The sequence below is a fragment of the Amphichorda felina genome, assembly GCF_050947745.1.
Source record: "Amphichorda felina strain 45539 chromosome Unknown scaffold_1, whole genome shotgun sequence".
Classification (NCBI taxonomy): domain Eukaryota; kingdom Fungi; phylum Ascomycota; class Sordariomycetes; order Hypocreales; family Bionectriaceae; genus Amphichorda; species Amphichorda felina.
The window spans coordinates 1753664-1769494 of NW_028145049.1; the positions used below are offsets into that span (position 1 = coordinate 1753664).

Here is a 15831-nt window from a genome sequence, read left to right on the forward strand (position 1 = left end):
ACAGGGTGCCAGTCAGCAATGACCATGGAAGTACTAGTAAGGTAAGCGAGACGCGATGTGCCGTGAATAAGTGCTCATATTCTCTCGTTCTCTCAGGGCCCATCTGTGGGATTGCCAACTGCACATCTCTGGGGACGATCCAAGGTCGAACGAGGGATGAGTCAATGAGGTCTATGATACATATTTTTACCACCTGTAATTAGAGAGTCTGATCTCTATGAGCTCTGGTAGTGGATAGCTCGCGGTCGTGCTTGCCACTACCTACCTACCCATGGAATGGTGCTGCTGACGAAGACTGGAAGGAGTTGGATGGACGGTACGGATAGTAAAATAAGATAAGGTACGAGTCACCACGCCACATCGGCTTTCGCCCGCACCTGCCCGCAACTTCACCTCCCCACGCTCCCCAAATTCCGCTTTGTCCGCACCACAACACGCTGAATGCTTTTTTGTTTTTTGTCTTGGAGCCGCCAGTTGGGGTAATTCATCTCATCTCGTATAATCCCCTCTGGTGGCCTCGTTGCCTCATCTTGGGTCAATTCGGTGCTGTGCGAAGACGCTTATTCACCCCCTCGGAGCCTTTTGACCTCGCGCACCAGCTTAATCTGATCTCCGTCCGGTCTCCGCCCGGTCTCTATCTGGTCTCCCCGATCTGCTCCCATCCCGTCAGGGGCCGGAGATAGACCCGCCTCAATGGAGTCCAAAGAGACTCAGGACACGCCGCGCTCCCGTGTCCAGAAACACCGCGCCTGTGACAAATGTAGTGAGTGGCCCCCAGCCTCCCTCTGCCATCTCGGAGACTTATCGTCCAACCTCCTCTCAGGGTCCCGTAAGCTTGCTTGCTCCAAGGAACCCACTGGCTGCTCAAGATGCTGCCGGGAGGGTATCATCTGCCACTACTCACCCCAGAAGCCCATGGGGCGTCCTCGAAAGCGACGGATGGTCGAGGAGCCTGCAGCTGCCGTGGAGGATTCGTCTGCTGCCAGTTCAGCTGATCAACCCTGCGGCAATCATACCCTTCCACCCGTGAATCTCCCTGGTGATCCTAGCCTTGGCTTTTTGGACGAGCCTCCCTCCCCGAATCTCGACTTTATGGACTTGCCTCCATATGACTACCAAGACAACACGCAACTTGACCCCCGAGTCCTATTCCACAATGACGGTGCCGCTGATGAGGCTTTGACAATGTCTCTAAACGGAGTCGATCTGCTCAGTACTATTAACTTCAACGAGGATCCGGATTCGTCCGCCGGCAACATGTCCAAGGACATCAGCTCCTCTCTACAGCGTTACTGGGAGACTCAGAACTTGGAGGCCACCGAACCCTCCGAGTCCATGCCCAGCGATCTCTCAAACTCAGCCAACTCAGCTGAGTCTCTACTCTCATCCTCTGCCGACCCCGCTGTTTCTCCGACCGTGAAGGCAGTCCCCTCCGTGGCCTGTGGCTGCCTCTCCTCCCTCTATCTCGCCCTCGACTCACTCTCTCGCCTTCCCCCCGATGTCATGGGCGCCATGCGTACCGCCCGTCACGCTACTGTGGTAGCCCACGATGTCATTCAGTGCCCAACATGCTCCGACCCCTTTGGTAAAGACCCAACCAAGCCGGCGCCCATTCAGTCCTTGCAGAGCTCCATGTGCCTCGCCGCCCTCATCCCCTCGGCCTGCAACGCCTACGCCACCATCCTTGAGATGGTCGACAAGGAGGCCGCTGCCGTCAAGCGCGAGAACCGTACCATATGGTTCTCATTTAGGGACGTTGGCGGCCTCTGGGCTATCGTCGGTCCCAGTGGTCACAATGACTGCCTCCTCCTGTCCGCCTACAATAATCGAAATATGGAGCCCGACATCTGGCGTATTACCATGCGCGCCATCCTGCGTATTGACGTCTACGGCTTCGACGAATCCTCCCCCGACGTGCCCAGCCCCTCCAGCAGGGTAGACTCGCTTGGCCTCCGTGACGTCGTCAGGCTGCTCGAGCTGCGCAGCGCCAGGCGCCACGACCGCATGGACCGTCTTGCCGCCGCGGGCAAGATGCCGGAGCCGTCTGGGTACCTGCTCCAGCAGCCGTACAAATCAGTGCCGCGCGAGGAGCGGCACTGTATTCGCATCCTGGAGGCGGCCCGGATCGCCCTGGATAATCTCGTCATTGCGTGAGGTTGCTCCTCAAGAGAGAATTTTATCAAGAAAGGGCAAGGGGATCCATCATGTGCGGGGAGTAAAGCCTCGTGAATCCGAGAATCAGGCTGGCGTTTTATTTTAGGATATTTGACATGTTTGACGGAGTCAAGTCCTTGGTGGTCAGGAGGCACACCACTTTTACGTATACCCATTGCGTTTGTTTAGCACGAACTTGGAAATCCCACTTCTTCGCTACATGTATGCTTGGTCCAGCATGAAATGCCGCCAGCGGTTCGCGTGCAAGTTCCAAATGTCTGAATTCAACCATGATGCCACAGGCAGGTATCCAACAAAGCCTGCCACTGGTATATAGACCAGGTAGATGCTACAAATATGTCCAAAATAATATAACCAACTTGGCTAATCCCCAGAACGCCAAAACTATGCATAGGTAGGTAGGTAGGTAGGTAGGTGGGTATGATCTTCCGTCGCCTCGTCATCATTCCCTCCCAAGCGCAATCACCCATCCTCCATCATGCCCAGCACGTCCAGCTCCGTCTGGACCAGCCGCTCAAACTCCTCCCTCTCGATACCCGACGCCCGCGACAGCATGAACAAGCTCCGGATGCTCCGCGAGATGTGCTGCTTGACGCCAAACTCGCTCTGGCCCTGCCGCCCGGCCTCCTCCTCGAGGCGCGCTACCATCTGCGACCCGTTGGAGCTGGCGCTCGACTCAGGCCGCGGGTGCAGCAGGCTCTCGTCGCTCCCGGAGGCGGGGACACTGAGGCCGTTGGGCTGCTGCTGCTGCTGCTGCTGTGCCTGTGCATGTGCATGTGCCTGTGCGCCTAGGCCGAGCGCGGGGGCCAGGTGGGCCTGCTCGGCCTCCTCGTCCGGGTCGTGGTTGTCCATGGCGGGCTGGACGTTGTCGTACTGCGCAAAGTAGTCCTTCTCCTCTGCCGCCATGTCCCTAGCAGAGATGGCGGGGGCAGCACCACTGGCTGCTGCACGTGGCGCGGGGGAGTGCTTCTGCGCGGGCGTCCGCCCAGGCGTCGCGTCGTACTGGGCCCAGTAGTCGTCATCGTCATCCTCCTCCTGCTCCTCCTGCTCCTTGTGGGCGTTGGCTGACACGGGGCCGTTTGTGTGCGCCTGCTGGCCCTTCTTCTTATCCTCAAACTGGCGCTCCGCCTCGGCTATGGAGGACGCGCCGCCAAAGGCCTCAAAGGGCGCGGACTTGTCGGCGACGGTGACCTCGCCGACACGCCAGCCGTCGCCACCGTCCGGGTCGTTGACGCAGTAGACGAGCTGGAAGGCAAAGCCGATTTCGAGGAGGACGAAGAGGGCCTGGAGGGTCTCGGAGTCGACGCGGCGGTAGCGGCGCTGGGCGTCGTAGTCCCAGTCGATCTCGACCTCGCCGGAGACGGGGTGGGGCTCGAGGGCGGCGGTGGCGGCGGAGGAGGAGACGAGGTCGACGAGCTGGTGGGCCTTGGAGGAGTCGTAGCAGAGGAGGCGCAGCCAGGGATCGGAGCTGGAGGCGGAGAGGAACTGGACGCGCTGGCGGAGGATGGGGGAGAGGAGAGGGAGGACGCCGATGGCGGGCTCGGTGGACACGGCGGCGGCTGTGAGGGCTGGGAGGATGGGGGTGAGGAGGGAGGACGGGTCGGGGGGCGCGGTGGGGGAGGCGCCGGAGACGGCCATGGCGGGCGAGGTTTGAGTCGAAGGGGCTGTCGAAGACGTTGTCGGGAGGTTACACTCCTAACAGAGTGTGACGGCGATCAATTCACGTGCGGATGCTGGGGTGTTCGGGAGATGCCCCGCGTCATGCACGTCGTGCACTGACAGCTGACAGTCTTGTCTGAACCTGGGCGGGAACGTGGGTGCTGAGTAATTGCCAGCAAGACTGTAGAATTGCGCCAAGGAGGGTTTCGTGAGAAGCAAGAGAAGAAGGAGGAGGAAGAGAGGAGAGGTGTCGGGGGATTTAACGGGGCGGCGATGGCGGAGGATGGAGGTAACAGAGGGAAGGCGGGCGGATGGTACATTGGTACTGATACTAGTAAGGTGGCAGTGGAGCTCCGGGGAAAAGGAAGTGCACGCTTCAGGAATCGCCTCAGGAACTGGCACGGGACCTGGAGAGGAGAACTGGACGCCGATGACGGTTCTCTCCACAGGCTTGGCTCTGTCGCGGGAAATTTAATTCTGGACTCCTCGCTGGAATTATTCTGCTCCCACCACGGGCCTGAAGAGTACTCATAGGTGCTAGTATCTGTGCGTCGACTCCGACCAACGTCGGCCTCAGATCGTCTCGGCCACTGCGGTCTCGGGGGATTATGCATCGACGCCGCATTGACGCAGCATTGTCCATTGATGGCACATATTACCAGGCAAGTATGATACATCGATGAATGCGGATACTTCGGCCGCGCCGTGAACCGCCGGCTCGGCTCGGGGCATTTGCATGCAACAGTACGGATACAGATACAGATACATGCAGCAGCAGTAATGCAGAAATGCAGAAATGCAGAAATGCACAATGCAGCAATGACAATGCAACAGCGGCACCTCCACTGCGGCCCTGCATCCGGATTGTGCTGCGTCGGTAATTTTGTTTACCTCGCAACATACTCGACGACAAGAATGGTCATCGCATCTTTGGCGCGAGATGGACCCCACCGCCCTGCCCTGGACGCCGGTGCAAAGCGATGCTAAGCTCCATGCCTGCCAGCACAGAGCAGCGCTGGGCCAGTCGATAACGTCACTAACGTCACCAACGTCGCTAACCTCACTAACTTCACTCCCCGCGTTTGCGCCACAGGGGTCTCGCGCTGAATTCCCCCGGACCCCTGCGGATCTTGTTATCAATTGGATATCTCCCTGCGAAACTCTCCCTGCGAAAATCACCAACCCTCAACAAACTTCACCACCAGATGCCCTGATGCCTTGATCCCGCGCCCGCGTCAACTTAGTTGCCTGTCGACTGCGACCCAACGTCTCCAACGTCCCCAGACGCTGCTGTATGTCGCCCAAGGCCGAACGCCTCAAGGATGAGGGCTCCAAGCTCCAGGTCGTGTCCGCCGGCGCCATAGCTGGGCTCATATCGCGGTCCGCCCTGTCTGCCCCCTCCCTTCCTCGAGCAGTAACCACTGACCATCACAGCTTCGTCATTGCCCCCCTCGACGTCGTCAAGATCCGCCTCCAGCTCCAGCCGCACTCCCTCTCCGACCCCCTCGAACCCCTCCGCACCGCCCCCGCCTACCGCGGCACCATCGCCACCATCCGCCATATCCTCCAACATGAGGGCCTCACTGCCCTGTGGAAGGGCAACGTCCCCGCCGAGCTCATGTACGTCTGCTATGCCGCCCTCCAGTTCGGCACCTACCGCTCCGTCACCGTCCTCCTCCAGACCCGCCTGCCGCACCGCCTCCCCGACGCCGCCGAGAGCTTCGTCGCCGGCGCATCAGCAGGCGCCCTCGCCACCAGCATAACCTACCCGCTCGACCTGCTGCGCACGCGCTTCGCCGCCCAGGGGAGGCACCGCGTCTACACGTCGCTGCGCGGCGCCGTCGTCGAGATTGCGCGCGACGAGGGACCCCGGGGCTTCTTCCGCGGCCTGACCCCGGGGCTCGCCCAGATCGTGCCCTTCATGGGCATCTTCTTCGTCACGTACGAGCGCCTGCGGATCGCCCTCGCGGGGCTCCACATGCCGTGGGGCGGCGGCGATGCGACGGCCGGCGTCGTGGGCAGCGTCGTCGCCAAGACGGCCGTCTTCCCTCTCGACCTCGTCCGCAAGCGCATCCAGGTCCAGGGCCCGACCAGGGCCCGCTACGCCTACGGCAACATGCCCGAGTACAAGAGCGCGTTCCGGGCGCTGGGGATGATTGTCCGCGCGGAGGGGTTCCGTGGGCTCTACAAGGGCCTGCCCATCAGCCTGATCAAGTCGGCGCCAGCTAGTGCCGTGACGGTGTGGACGTATGAGCGGGTGCTGAACACGATGCTGAGCTTAGAGGGGGAGAAGGAGGTAATAACATCTTAATGTCTATATATAGAGTTTATAGAGGGACAACCCCAGGTCTATCGATTCCAAAACCATCCTTTTATGCTCTTGTTCCGGCCCGAATAATATCCGTAGTTCCTACTTGCCCAGCGCACGGTTCGCCTCGTCTGCCCTCTGCATGCACTCTTCAATGACCTCCCAGAACTTGGCCGTGTCGACCGCCCGGGGTATCCTGACGCCCTCGGAGCCCGGCGGGAGCTCCCTGACGACGGTGCGCCCCGTCTCCTTGGCGCCCGCCTGCGCCTCCTCGAAGGACCCCCCGGTGACGACCGACACCTGGAAGCGCTCGTCGTGCTTGGGCGGCGTGCTCTTCTTGGGGTCCCAGTCGAAGAAGGGGATCTCGTCGTCGGTGCCTGTCAGCACGGCGGCGACGGCCAGGGGGTCGTGCAGCGGCGGGCCGGCGGTGATGCCGAATGTCGTGCTTTACGGGATGATGTCAGCAAGGAAGTGGGCTTCTGCATGAGCACTGGAAAGGGGAACGTACGCATAGGTCTGGGCAAAGAAGTACAGCAGCTCCACGAGCATTTGGCGCAGCGTCGTCTTGCCCTTGCCCTCGGCCTCGCCGTTGACCAGCCCCTCCTTGCCGTACATGAGCAGGTCGCGGACGTCCTCGGTGGCCAGGACCTGATGGCTCAGGTCGAGGGTGACGGCGGTGGTCCTGCGGTTGAGGTCCGGGTTGGCAAAGACCTCGGCCGCGGCCTCCGGGTCGACGAGGATGTTGAACTCGGCAAAGGGCGTGTAGTTGCCGATGCGCTCCTTGCCGTCGACCTGGCCCAGGGGCGCGTCGGAGAAGCCGCCGCCGACGGAGCCGCCCATGAGGCTCAGCCCCGCGAGGTGCGAGGCTAGGTGCGGGTGCTGTCGCAGCAGCGCGCCCACGTTGGTGAGGGCGCCCGTGGCGACCAGCCAGGCGGTGCCAGCGGGCTGGGCGCTCAGGGCATCGGCCATGGCCTGGACGGCGGGGACGGGCGACGGCGCGCAGGCGGGCTTGGGGAGCAGATCAGTGCCGTCGAGGCCGCTGATGCCGTGGATGTCGGTGGGGGCGTGGAGGGCTGGCCGCTCGAGCGCCTTGGCCTGGCCGACGTGGAGCGGGATCTCCTTGTCCTTGCCCATGGCTGTGAGGAGGGAGGCGGCATTGTGGGTGGTGTTCCTGGGCTTGTGTTAGATGTCTGGGCATGTTTGCACATTCATCGTGGCTTGGACTCACTCGAGCGAGGCATTGCCAAAGACGGTTGAGATGCCTAGCAGCTTGATGCGTGGATGGTAGGCCGCCAGGAGGATGGCGAAGGCGTCCTGTGGTCGTTCTCGTCAGCATCGCGGGGAGTCAACGTGGGGGAAGCGAAGGGGGTGTCCCTGGATTCTGGGATTCTGGGAACATACATCGTGGCCAGGATCGCAGTCCAGCCAAACGGGTATTTGGGTCGCCATGGTCTTGGGATCAATGAAATCTATCGTCTATAATCTACGTTGTAGAAAGGCAAAAAAAGCAATGCGCTCCATCAAGAAGTGAGATGGTCAGCTGTAGATAACCCAGCATCTTGGATGCCAATGGTAGTCCACTTTTCGACCACGCCTTTCGATGAGGTGCAGCGGGGTTCCATCATGCCCCAGTCCATTCACGCATTCATCGCATTCACTCAGCTCACCCACCCCTCACTTGCTCTCTGAGATGCCAGTTGCCAACCCCTGGCCTCCCAGTTCTGGCTTCCTTCTTTGTCCATAGTATTCGCAGTTGCTATCGACCTAGCTAGTTGCGACTACGTAACAGCGTCAGGGTTGGACCGGCTACCGTCGTCTCCTGCGCGGGGTCGGTCAAGGGCGATCCCGGCCGATCCACCTCATCGCGGAGTTCCGCGACACCGAGATTCGCCGGCCCGTCACCTCCATCTAATCATTGATTCTAGTCTCTCACTTCTTCCGCTGCTCCATCACTCGAAGCACGTCGGCGGCACTGTTCACATCGCCCTTGCGCTTCTTCGGCCCCCGCTTCCTCTTGGACTTTGCACCCCTTGAGCCTTGCCCGTCGCCGTCGCCTTCGTCGCCCCACGTTGACAGTTTAATCTTCTGCTCATCGAAATCCTCCTCGTCCTCAAACCTGCTTGTCCCGAAGCCCATGTCGATATCCTCGTCGTCTCTGTCCGCGCTCTCCAGCATCTTCCTCCGCCGCTCCTCGCGAGCCTTCCTTTCCTTGGCGGCTTCCTCGTCTTCCTCATCGTCCTCTCCATCCTTGGACATGGGGTTGAGGGCCGCCGCCCTCTTTATGGCGGCCATGATGGCTGGATCAGACATAGACGGTGCCTTGGAAGCCTCCTCCGATACCAGCCCCGTCTTTGAGCCCTGGAAGTAGTTCCGTGATGTCGTAGCTGCAGGCTTTGGCGGAGGAGGCATCAAGCCGTCCTCTGCACGAGTATCAGGCACCTCGCCTTCTTCTGCGCCATCGGCTGGTTTCTCGTCCTCTGAATCCGAACTCGATGAATCCATCCCGGCAAGGGGGTCGTAGTCGTCGCCAACATCATCGAAAATATCCACATCCCCGTCATCCTCCGGCTCTTCCGGCTTCCTGTATTGCTCTGGGACTTCCATCCCCAGCGGCTTGGCGTCCTTGTCCGGCATCAGGAGCCCGTTGGTTGCATCATCTTCCTGCCCAGGCTGTATCCTCCGGACTTTTCTCTTCTCGTGCCCGTCCTCGTCCACTATTATAAGCACCTCTCGGCCCTTGCTGTCAATCTCGATCCGTGAGCCCGCCTTTTGCTTGCCGCCAATCTTACGGAACCGGTCGCCAAGCGCCGGCTCTTGCCGTGCCTTGGCAGCCTCCCTCGACGCTTTGAGCTCTGCGAGAATTTGGTCGCGAGTCCGTTTCTTCCCAGGTACCAGGGATACGTTAGAAAGCTGACCCTTCTTCTTCTCGCTAGTGTCCCTTGTGATAGCTTCCACGTCTTGCTTCTCAAGCTGGTCAAACTCGTCGTCCACGTCTGGTTCCGGCTCCTCTTCCGGCTGTGTGTCGGCTTCTTTCTGCCCGTAGACGTCCTCTCCCCTTCGTATCCTTTCCAGGAGCTTGAAATCGAGACCCTTGACAAGATGTGTGGTCTCAAGGTCGCCGCCGGCGATCTCGACCCTGAGCTTCTCGAAGGTCTCCTTGTCGATCTCCTCTTTCTTGTAGGACTCCTCCAATGCCTTGAGCCGCTCCTCGCGATCGTCGACGGGCTCTTCCTCCCGCTCGGCCGCTCGATCAACGTAGCCGGATGCCAGCTTGCTGCCCTTCGGGGCCGACGTCCTGAACTTCTTCTGCGGGTGGGTCGCTCGGTTTCGTTCGGCTAGCTGCCGCGCAAAGTCCGCCTGCGCACCTCCGAGGGTTCTCCTTCGAGCTGAGTCAGTTGCCTGCAATCCCTTGGGGTCCTCCGCACGTTGACTTACGGCGTCATGGGTATGTTTGTGCGTTGTCGCGATCCAAGAGAGCCCCCGCTGCTGGGGGACGCAGCGGGCGGTGACGGGCCATCTTTGGAGCTCGATGGCTTTGCCGAGGAGGCAAGCATCAGCTTGCGGAACTGCTGGTTGTTCATGGCCAGAACCCCTCGAAATGGTTTAGCGAAGAATGATGGGTACCTACTTCGTAGGTCCTGGTGACTTTGTTGCGATGATCGTCATTATGTGGCTGGTGGCTAGTGGCCGGTTGGAGGTGTGGCTTGACAGGGTCAAAAGTCACGGGTGGACGTGTGAAAGGCGCGCACGACGGCGCTCCACTTCTTAACGCGGGTCGCCACCATCTGGATTCAATATGTTGCTTTGGATATCTCGACAACTTTTGCGACTGGGGACTTCTTCAAATGACCCATAATGGGCTCGACTCTGAGAATGAGGCCAATACCTGTATAAGGCATCACTTAGCTGGCACCACTCGACACAGCCGCTTGTCAGTCTATCATCGATCTACTTAAACACATTCATCATCACGTCGTCAGCTATCGCCATGGGCAGCGTCCTGGACAAGAACTCGGCCCAGGTCCGGAAACGGATCGAAGGCCACGCCTTTGAAGATGAAACTGGGGAGGAGTACGAGGGCAGCAAGTTTCACGGCTTCGGCGACTACTTCCGGCGCAAGAAGATCAAGCTCCAGAACCTCGACGCCGACATGCGCTCGTCCTCTGACAAGCCGCAGCTGTTCAAGGGCATCGTGGCGCATGTCACCGGATACACGCAGCCTCCTCTTCATATGTGAGTATTGGGCCTATGGGGGTTTTATTCCTTCGGCCTGGGTTTTCGAGTTGACGCCATGAGCAGTCTGCATCGCGAGATTGTTCAGCATGGGGGTGGCTTCCTCCAGTACCTAGACTCAAAGACCATGGCGACACACATCATTGCTTCCACCCTTCCGCCAAAGAAGTCTGTCGACTTCAACCGGTATCGCATTGTGAAACCCGCCTGGATCATGGATTCCATCGCTGCCGGCAAGCTTCTTCCCTGGTCTGATTATCGAGTCCTGGACGAAGGCCCTAGGCAAAAAGTTCTAAAGTTTGATGGCAGCAAGGGTGTGACCCAAGAAAGTCCACAGGCTAGGCCAGGGTACCGTGAGCAGACCGAGAATAGCTTCTATACCAGCCAACTCAAGAATTCCGGCGGTCCCAGCCAGCCCTGGAGTCAGGTGGTCGAGAAGTCGAACACGCCGCGACGCTCCCCATTTCAAGGGGCGGGCATTCCACCCAGCACTGCGGATACTGGGACACCCGCTCCTGAAACTCTACGCAACATATCTCGGAGCGAAATGACAAACCTAGACGCTGGTCGGGATATGTCTGATACCCCGCCGCGTGAGGCCATGGATGCTGTCCAGAAGCAGAGCGAGACGCACACCAAAACCTCTGAACCCCCCAAGAATGTCACGTCTGAGGAGCACAATGCCTGGCTATTGTCAGACCCTCGCCTGCGCAAGTCTTCTACTGCCAACCCAGACTTTTTGAAACAATTCTACTCGGAGAGCCGATTGCATCATCTGTCCACCTGGAAGGCAGAGCTCAAATCCCAGATGCAACGAATGGCCGCGGAGAAGGGAGCTTCCGTCAAACCGGGTCGAGCAAGACCCGGGTCGAGGAGATATATCATGCATGTGGACTTTGACAGTTTCTTCTGTGCCGTTTCGCTGAAGCGGCACCCAGAGTACATTGACAAGCCGGCTGTGGTAGCTCACGGGACCGGCTCGGGGTCCGAAATTGCCAGTTGCAACTATCCCGCCCGCAAATATGGAGTCAAGAACGGCATGTGGATGAAGCGTGCCCTCGAGCTCTGCAGCGATTTAAAGGTCCTTCCGTACGACTTCCCCGCATACGAAGATGCAAGCCGACTTTTCTACGAGTCCATCTTGCAAGTCGGAGGCGTCGTCCAAAGCGTCAGCGTGGATGAGGCTCTCGTGGACATAAGTTCCATCATTCTATCTGCTACTGGTTCTCAAGGCATTAGCGTAGATGAGGGGAGCATCTGGAGGGAGCAAAAAAAGGCCGACGAGATGGCTAGTTTGCTGCGGGCAAAGATCAAGGACAAGACTGGATGCCATGTCTCTGTTGGCATCGGCGGGAACATTTTGCAGGCTAAGGTGGCGCTGAGAAGAGCCAAGCCTGCAGGCCAGTATCAGCTCAAGCCGGAGGATGTCCTCGATGTGATCGGAGAACTCAAGGTCGAGGACTTGCCAGGGGTGGCTTACAGCATCCGGGGTAAACTTGAGGAGATTGGGGTTAGGTTTGTCAAGGACTTGCGAGACCTGTCAAGGGAGCGGCTTTCCTCTGTGCTGGGCCCGAAAACGGGCGAGAAGCTCCGAGACTACGCACGCGGCATTGACAAGGTCGAGATTGGCGAACAGCCGCCTCGCAAATCTGTGTCGGCAGAGGTCAACTGGGGGATCCGCTTCATCAACCAGGCGGAGGCTGAGGAATTCGTGTACAACCTTTGCAAGGAGCTCGAAAGGCGACTGCTCAATGAGCATGTCAAGGGGAAGCAGCTCACCATGAAGGTCATGAGACGATCCTTGGATGCGCCGCTTGACCCAGCAAAGCATCTAGGCCATGGGAAGTGCGACGTCTTCAACAAGAGCGCGGCCTTTGGCATCGCCACCCACAGCTGCGAGACCACCGGCAGGGAAGCGGTCTCGATTTTGCGGTCATTCAAATTCAGCCCGGGGGACCTTCGCGGGTTGGGTGTCCAAATGACGAAGCTTGAGCCGATCAGATCGAACCCGTCTGCGCCAGAGGGCAGCCAGCGGAAGCTAATGTTCAATACCTTTGCTGGGCCATCGCCGACAAAAAAGAGTTCAAGGACGGAACAGATTGACGAGAGCGAGAGCCCGCACAAAACCAACAATACTCAAGCCGCGGCCTACGAGAGCGATCCCATCGCAGATGATCCCTTAACACCGAAAAAGCAAAAGATTCATCCTGCCATGGCCTTGGCCCGAGCCGCCGAGAAGGATGTCAAAGCGAGGACGCCGCTCAATGTGTCAGGGACGCAGTTTATCATCCCGAGCAACGCAGATCCTGCGACGATTGCAGAGCTACCGAATGATATTCGGAGTAAACTCATGGTACAGAGAGCCCCGCCGCCTGCGGCCAAAGCTCGCCCCGAAAGTCCTATGCCCATGGACTTTCTTCCTTCCCAGGTGGATGCAGAAGTATTTAACGCGCTGCCAGATGACATGAAGGCCGAGGTCCTAGCGTCCTATGGACGTGCAAAGCCTGCCCAGGCAGTTCATCGGTCGCCAAGAAAGGACCAAATCACGCAGCCAAAGAAGCAAACTACGCCGACCAAGACAGGAGGGATTCGGGGCATGTTCGGCAAGGCACAGCGCCAGAGAGACACTCAGGCGGGACTCCTGCAGACCAACTTCAGGGACCACAGGCCCGGCAGTGAAGACCCCCAGGAAGAGGCTGCAATCGAAGAGCTGGATCCAGAATTCCTCGCCGAACTGCCCGAGGATGTACGCAAGGAAGTGATTACCGACCACCGGCGTCGGCGGATGGCCCAGCGCTCAGGCCTCGACGCGCCTGCAAGGAGGCAGCAGCAGAACAGCGGCCCAGAGACTCTTCCTGGCGGTCAGCGCAGGATCCAGTTCCCAGGGCCACCGCCCAAGGTGGGCTTTGCCGGCTCAGGGGTGACTACTACGGCGGAGATTAAGGATATGCTGGATGCGTGGCATACGGAGACGAGGGCCGAGGGGCCCCACGCTGCGGACGTGGCAGTGTTGGAGAAATATGTCGGACGTGTCATTCTGGAAGAGCGAGACATGGACAAGGTCGCCAAGGTAATCAAGTGGCTCGATATCATTGTCGAACAGGATGGAGTCGAGGGCAGAGGTCAGCGGGCGTGGCAGGACGCGGTGAAGAATGTCAAGGCTGCAGCTCAGAGGGCGGCGCAGCAGCGGGGATTAGGGGGTTTGGATATATGAAGCTTATGATAACGACACGATACCACACAGCAGCAGCAATCTACTTGGCATATCCTCCATACTTTGTATCATATGTCAAGGTGCGATTGCTGATGGGGGCCTCCGACCTAGACGATTCATTAGAATTACGATTCAGGGCTGATGCGCGTAAAATATTCCGCAGGTACCTAATATTATCATCTAGGGTCCATGATGTGGAGGTGGTGCAGACTACGAGTACTTTATTAGAGTTCCCCTGCTGGCAGCTTAAATTGAGTGGGGCTCCGTTATCCACGCCACGGAATCTCGCTCAGCTCCTCGTACTCCTGCATCATCAGCATCACCAGTATCTCTAGCCCTCCCTCTCCTAAACGGCTAGCCTGTGCGAAGCAGCCCGTCAAAGCTCCTGTCCTTTCCTGATACCATCGGCGACAGCTTCTGCACTTGTCCAAGATGGCTGGGTCTTCCTTCATCGATCATTCCAAGACCACCAGGTCGGCCAACTACTATGGCTCGACCTCGTTTGCGACCTTTATGATCATTGGCCGTATGTATACCACGCATCTATCCCTCGGGGATACCCTTCTCTGGTCTGCCTGCTAATGCGCTCCGTTCAGCGACGTGCTTCTTCCTCGGTATCCTCTTTGCGATGCTCCCCTACGACTTCCCCCTCCTCTGGAGCAGGGAGCCCATAGCCCCCGGGTTCTTTGACCAGCTGGAAACGCACCTGCGCTTCATGCACCAGTCGCCGCCCCTCATCTCGCGCGTCCTCAACATTGTCCTGGCCACCGTCTTTAGCGGCTTCGTCGTCAAGATGTGGCGCCCCAGCGAGGCCAACTTCCTCTTCGACGGCGCCTCCATGATCCTCTACCTCATCGTCGTCGCCGTCTACACCTCCAACACCGTCAAGGGCCTGCGTGCCATCAGCGCCGAGATCTGGAACACCGAGGAGTGGAAGGAGACGCGCGAGGGCCGCGTCAACGGCGAGGTCATCCTCGGCAGGGAGGACAGCCTCCGCGTGCTCTCGGCCAGCAACACCATCCTGGCGCTCGTCCTCATCGGCGTCCTGGTCCTCCAGGCCGGCCAGTGGTATGCCGAGAAGAAGGACCGTGAGGAGCGTCCGGCCAAGGAGAAGGAGGAGGAGGAGCCCAAGAAGGCCGAGGATGTCCCCTCTGGGTCCAAGGCCGCGACCAAGAAGAAGCAGTAAAAGAGCTTCACTCACTCACCCACTCATTCACTCTGTAGCGATCTTGTTGGGAGCATGCCGGTCTTTTCTATCGGTAGGATCGGTTGGGTTGCTTGAAAAGTTGGCCGGAAATGGCGTCTTGGTTGGGGCTGGCGAGGCCCTGTGTCTGATTGATGAGTGTCGGCCTGTCACGAGGTTAAGATGATGAGGGATGGGACCATGGTAATGTGCAGGGTGTTGAATATACCCGTGCGAGGTGCCTGTTGGCCTTGCATGTAGTATGTATACGGTACAAAATAGGTGCAATAAGATACCGAGACTCGCGCTCGTTGCTGTTGTTGGCGAAGGATCAAGGAAGCTGTCGAGATGACGAGCACCACCCACACCTACGCTATAACCGCCATGCGCATGCATGTCTCTGCTGGCCCACGAAAGCACTCATTTCAGCCCATGTATCTGGAGGTTCCTTGGATGAAATTGCTGCGCGCCTCGGGCCGTTGAAAGATCAAGGTTCTGTTGAAATAGTAGGTTTGATGATGTGTCCAGACGGGGCATATACACACAAACCAGCCCACCAGCATATATCTCTACATTAAAATCCAGACATGAGCTCGGAGAGTCGGAATTGCGACACCTCTTGCGGACTCCGACTGTGTGAATTGCTTGGCATCCATCAGCGTGGGCCTGATTCGGGCGCGAGGGCCCTGACGCCGCCTTTTGAGGGCCGAATCTGATAAGGAAAAAAAAAATCCGCTCAGCATCCAACCCTTGCGAAATCGACGCATTTCTCCGCTCCCACCCCACCCTTCTGCCCTCTTTCATCTTATCAATCAGTACGATCACGGCCTGGCCAGCGTGTACTGAGCTGCCAATTCGTCGGATCCTCACGGCGGAACCCACTAACCCGGTATCGGTCGCTCGGGCCCACGATGCGTTTAACCTGGCCCTCGGCAAGTTCTGCTGTTGACCTGGACTGGCGGCTCTAGGGTCTGCAGGGGAGACCGCTCGAGACTACCACCACCTACCTACTCGAGACCGCACAAAAAACAAACGTGCTTCCTACACACAGCTCAATTG

The 15831-nt window shown here is 58.8% G+C and overlaps 7 protein-coding genes across 7 annotated transcripts; 4 read left to right on the plus strand and 3 right to left on the minus strand.

Moving 5' to 3' along the window:
* Positions 1 to 693: 693 nt before the first annotated feature.
* Positions 694 to 2154, plus strand: ACO1O0_000557 (Zn(II)2Cys6 transcription factor domain-containing protein; the record flags this gene model as incomplete). Its single annotated transcript, XM_083190055.1, has 2 exons — positions 694 to 763; positions 824 to 2154. 2 exons carry the CDS (start codon positions 694 to 696, stop codon positions 2152 to 2154), a joined length of 1401 nt encoding a protein of 466 aa, XP_083053914.1.
* Positions 2155 to 2637: 483 nt separating this feature from the next.
* Positions 2638 to 3813, minus strand: ACO1O0_000558 (uncharacterized protein; the record flags this gene model as incomplete). The annotated part of the gene is made up of 1 exon (XM_083190056.1): positions 2638 to 3813. One exon carries the CDS (start codon positions 3811 to 3813, stop codon positions 2638 to 2640), a length of 1176 nt encoding a protein of 391 aa, XP_083053915.1.
* A 1315-nt stretch (positions 3814 to 5128) lies between these two features.
* On the plus strand, positions 5129 to 6145 carry TPC1 (thiamine transporter TPC1; the record flags this gene model as incomplete). Its single annotated transcript, XM_083190057.1, has 1 exon — positions 5129 to 6145. One exon carries the CDS (start codon positions 5129 to 5131, stop codon positions 6143 to 6145), a length of 1017 nt encoding a protein of 338 aa, XP_083053916.1.
* A 99-nt stretch (positions 6146 to 6244) lies between these two features.
* On the minus strand, positions 6245 to 7591 carry URH1 (uridine-cytidine N-ribohydrolase; the record flags this gene model as incomplete). The annotated part of the gene is made up of 4 exons (XM_083190058.1): positions 6245 to 6587; positions 6651 to 7313; positions 7371 to 7456; positions 7544 to 7591. The coding sequence occupies 4 exons, from the start codon at positions 7589 to 7591 to the stop codon at positions 6245 to 6247; spliced, it is 1140 nt and encodes a 379-aa protein (XP_083053917.1).
* Positions 7592 to 8071: 480 nt separating this feature from the next.
* Positions 8072 to 9723, minus strand: ACO1O0_000561 (uncharacterized protein; the record flags this gene model as incomplete). The annotated part of the gene is made up of 2 exons (XM_083190059.1): positions 8072 to 9521; positions 9578 to 9723. The coding sequence occupies 2 exons, from the start codon at positions 9721 to 9723 to the stop codon at positions 8072 to 8074; spliced, it is 1596 nt and encodes a 531-aa protein (XP_083053918.1).
* Positions 9724 to 10130: 407 nt separating this feature from the next.
* REV1 (uncharacterized protein) lies at positions 10131 to 13589 on the plus strand (the record flags this gene model as incomplete). Its single annotated transcript, XM_083190060.1, has 2 exons — positions 10131 to 10375; positions 10442 to 13589. The coding sequence occupies 2 exons, from the start codon at positions 10131 to 10133 to the stop codon at positions 13587 to 13589; spliced, it is 3393 nt and encodes a 1130-aa protein (XP_083053919.1).
* Positions 13590 to 14021: 432 nt separating this feature from the next.
* On the plus strand, positions 14022 to 14775 carry CSH3 (Shr3 amino acid permease chaperone; the record flags this gene model as incomplete). The annotated part of the gene is made up of 2 exons (XM_083190061.1): positions 14022 to 14115; positions 14186 to 14775. The coding sequence occupies 2 exons, from the start codon at positions 14022 to 14024 to the stop codon at positions 14773 to 14775; spliced, it is 684 nt and encodes a 227-aa protein (XP_083053920.1).
* Between the last annotated feature and the right edge of the window lie 1056 nt (positions 14776 to 15831).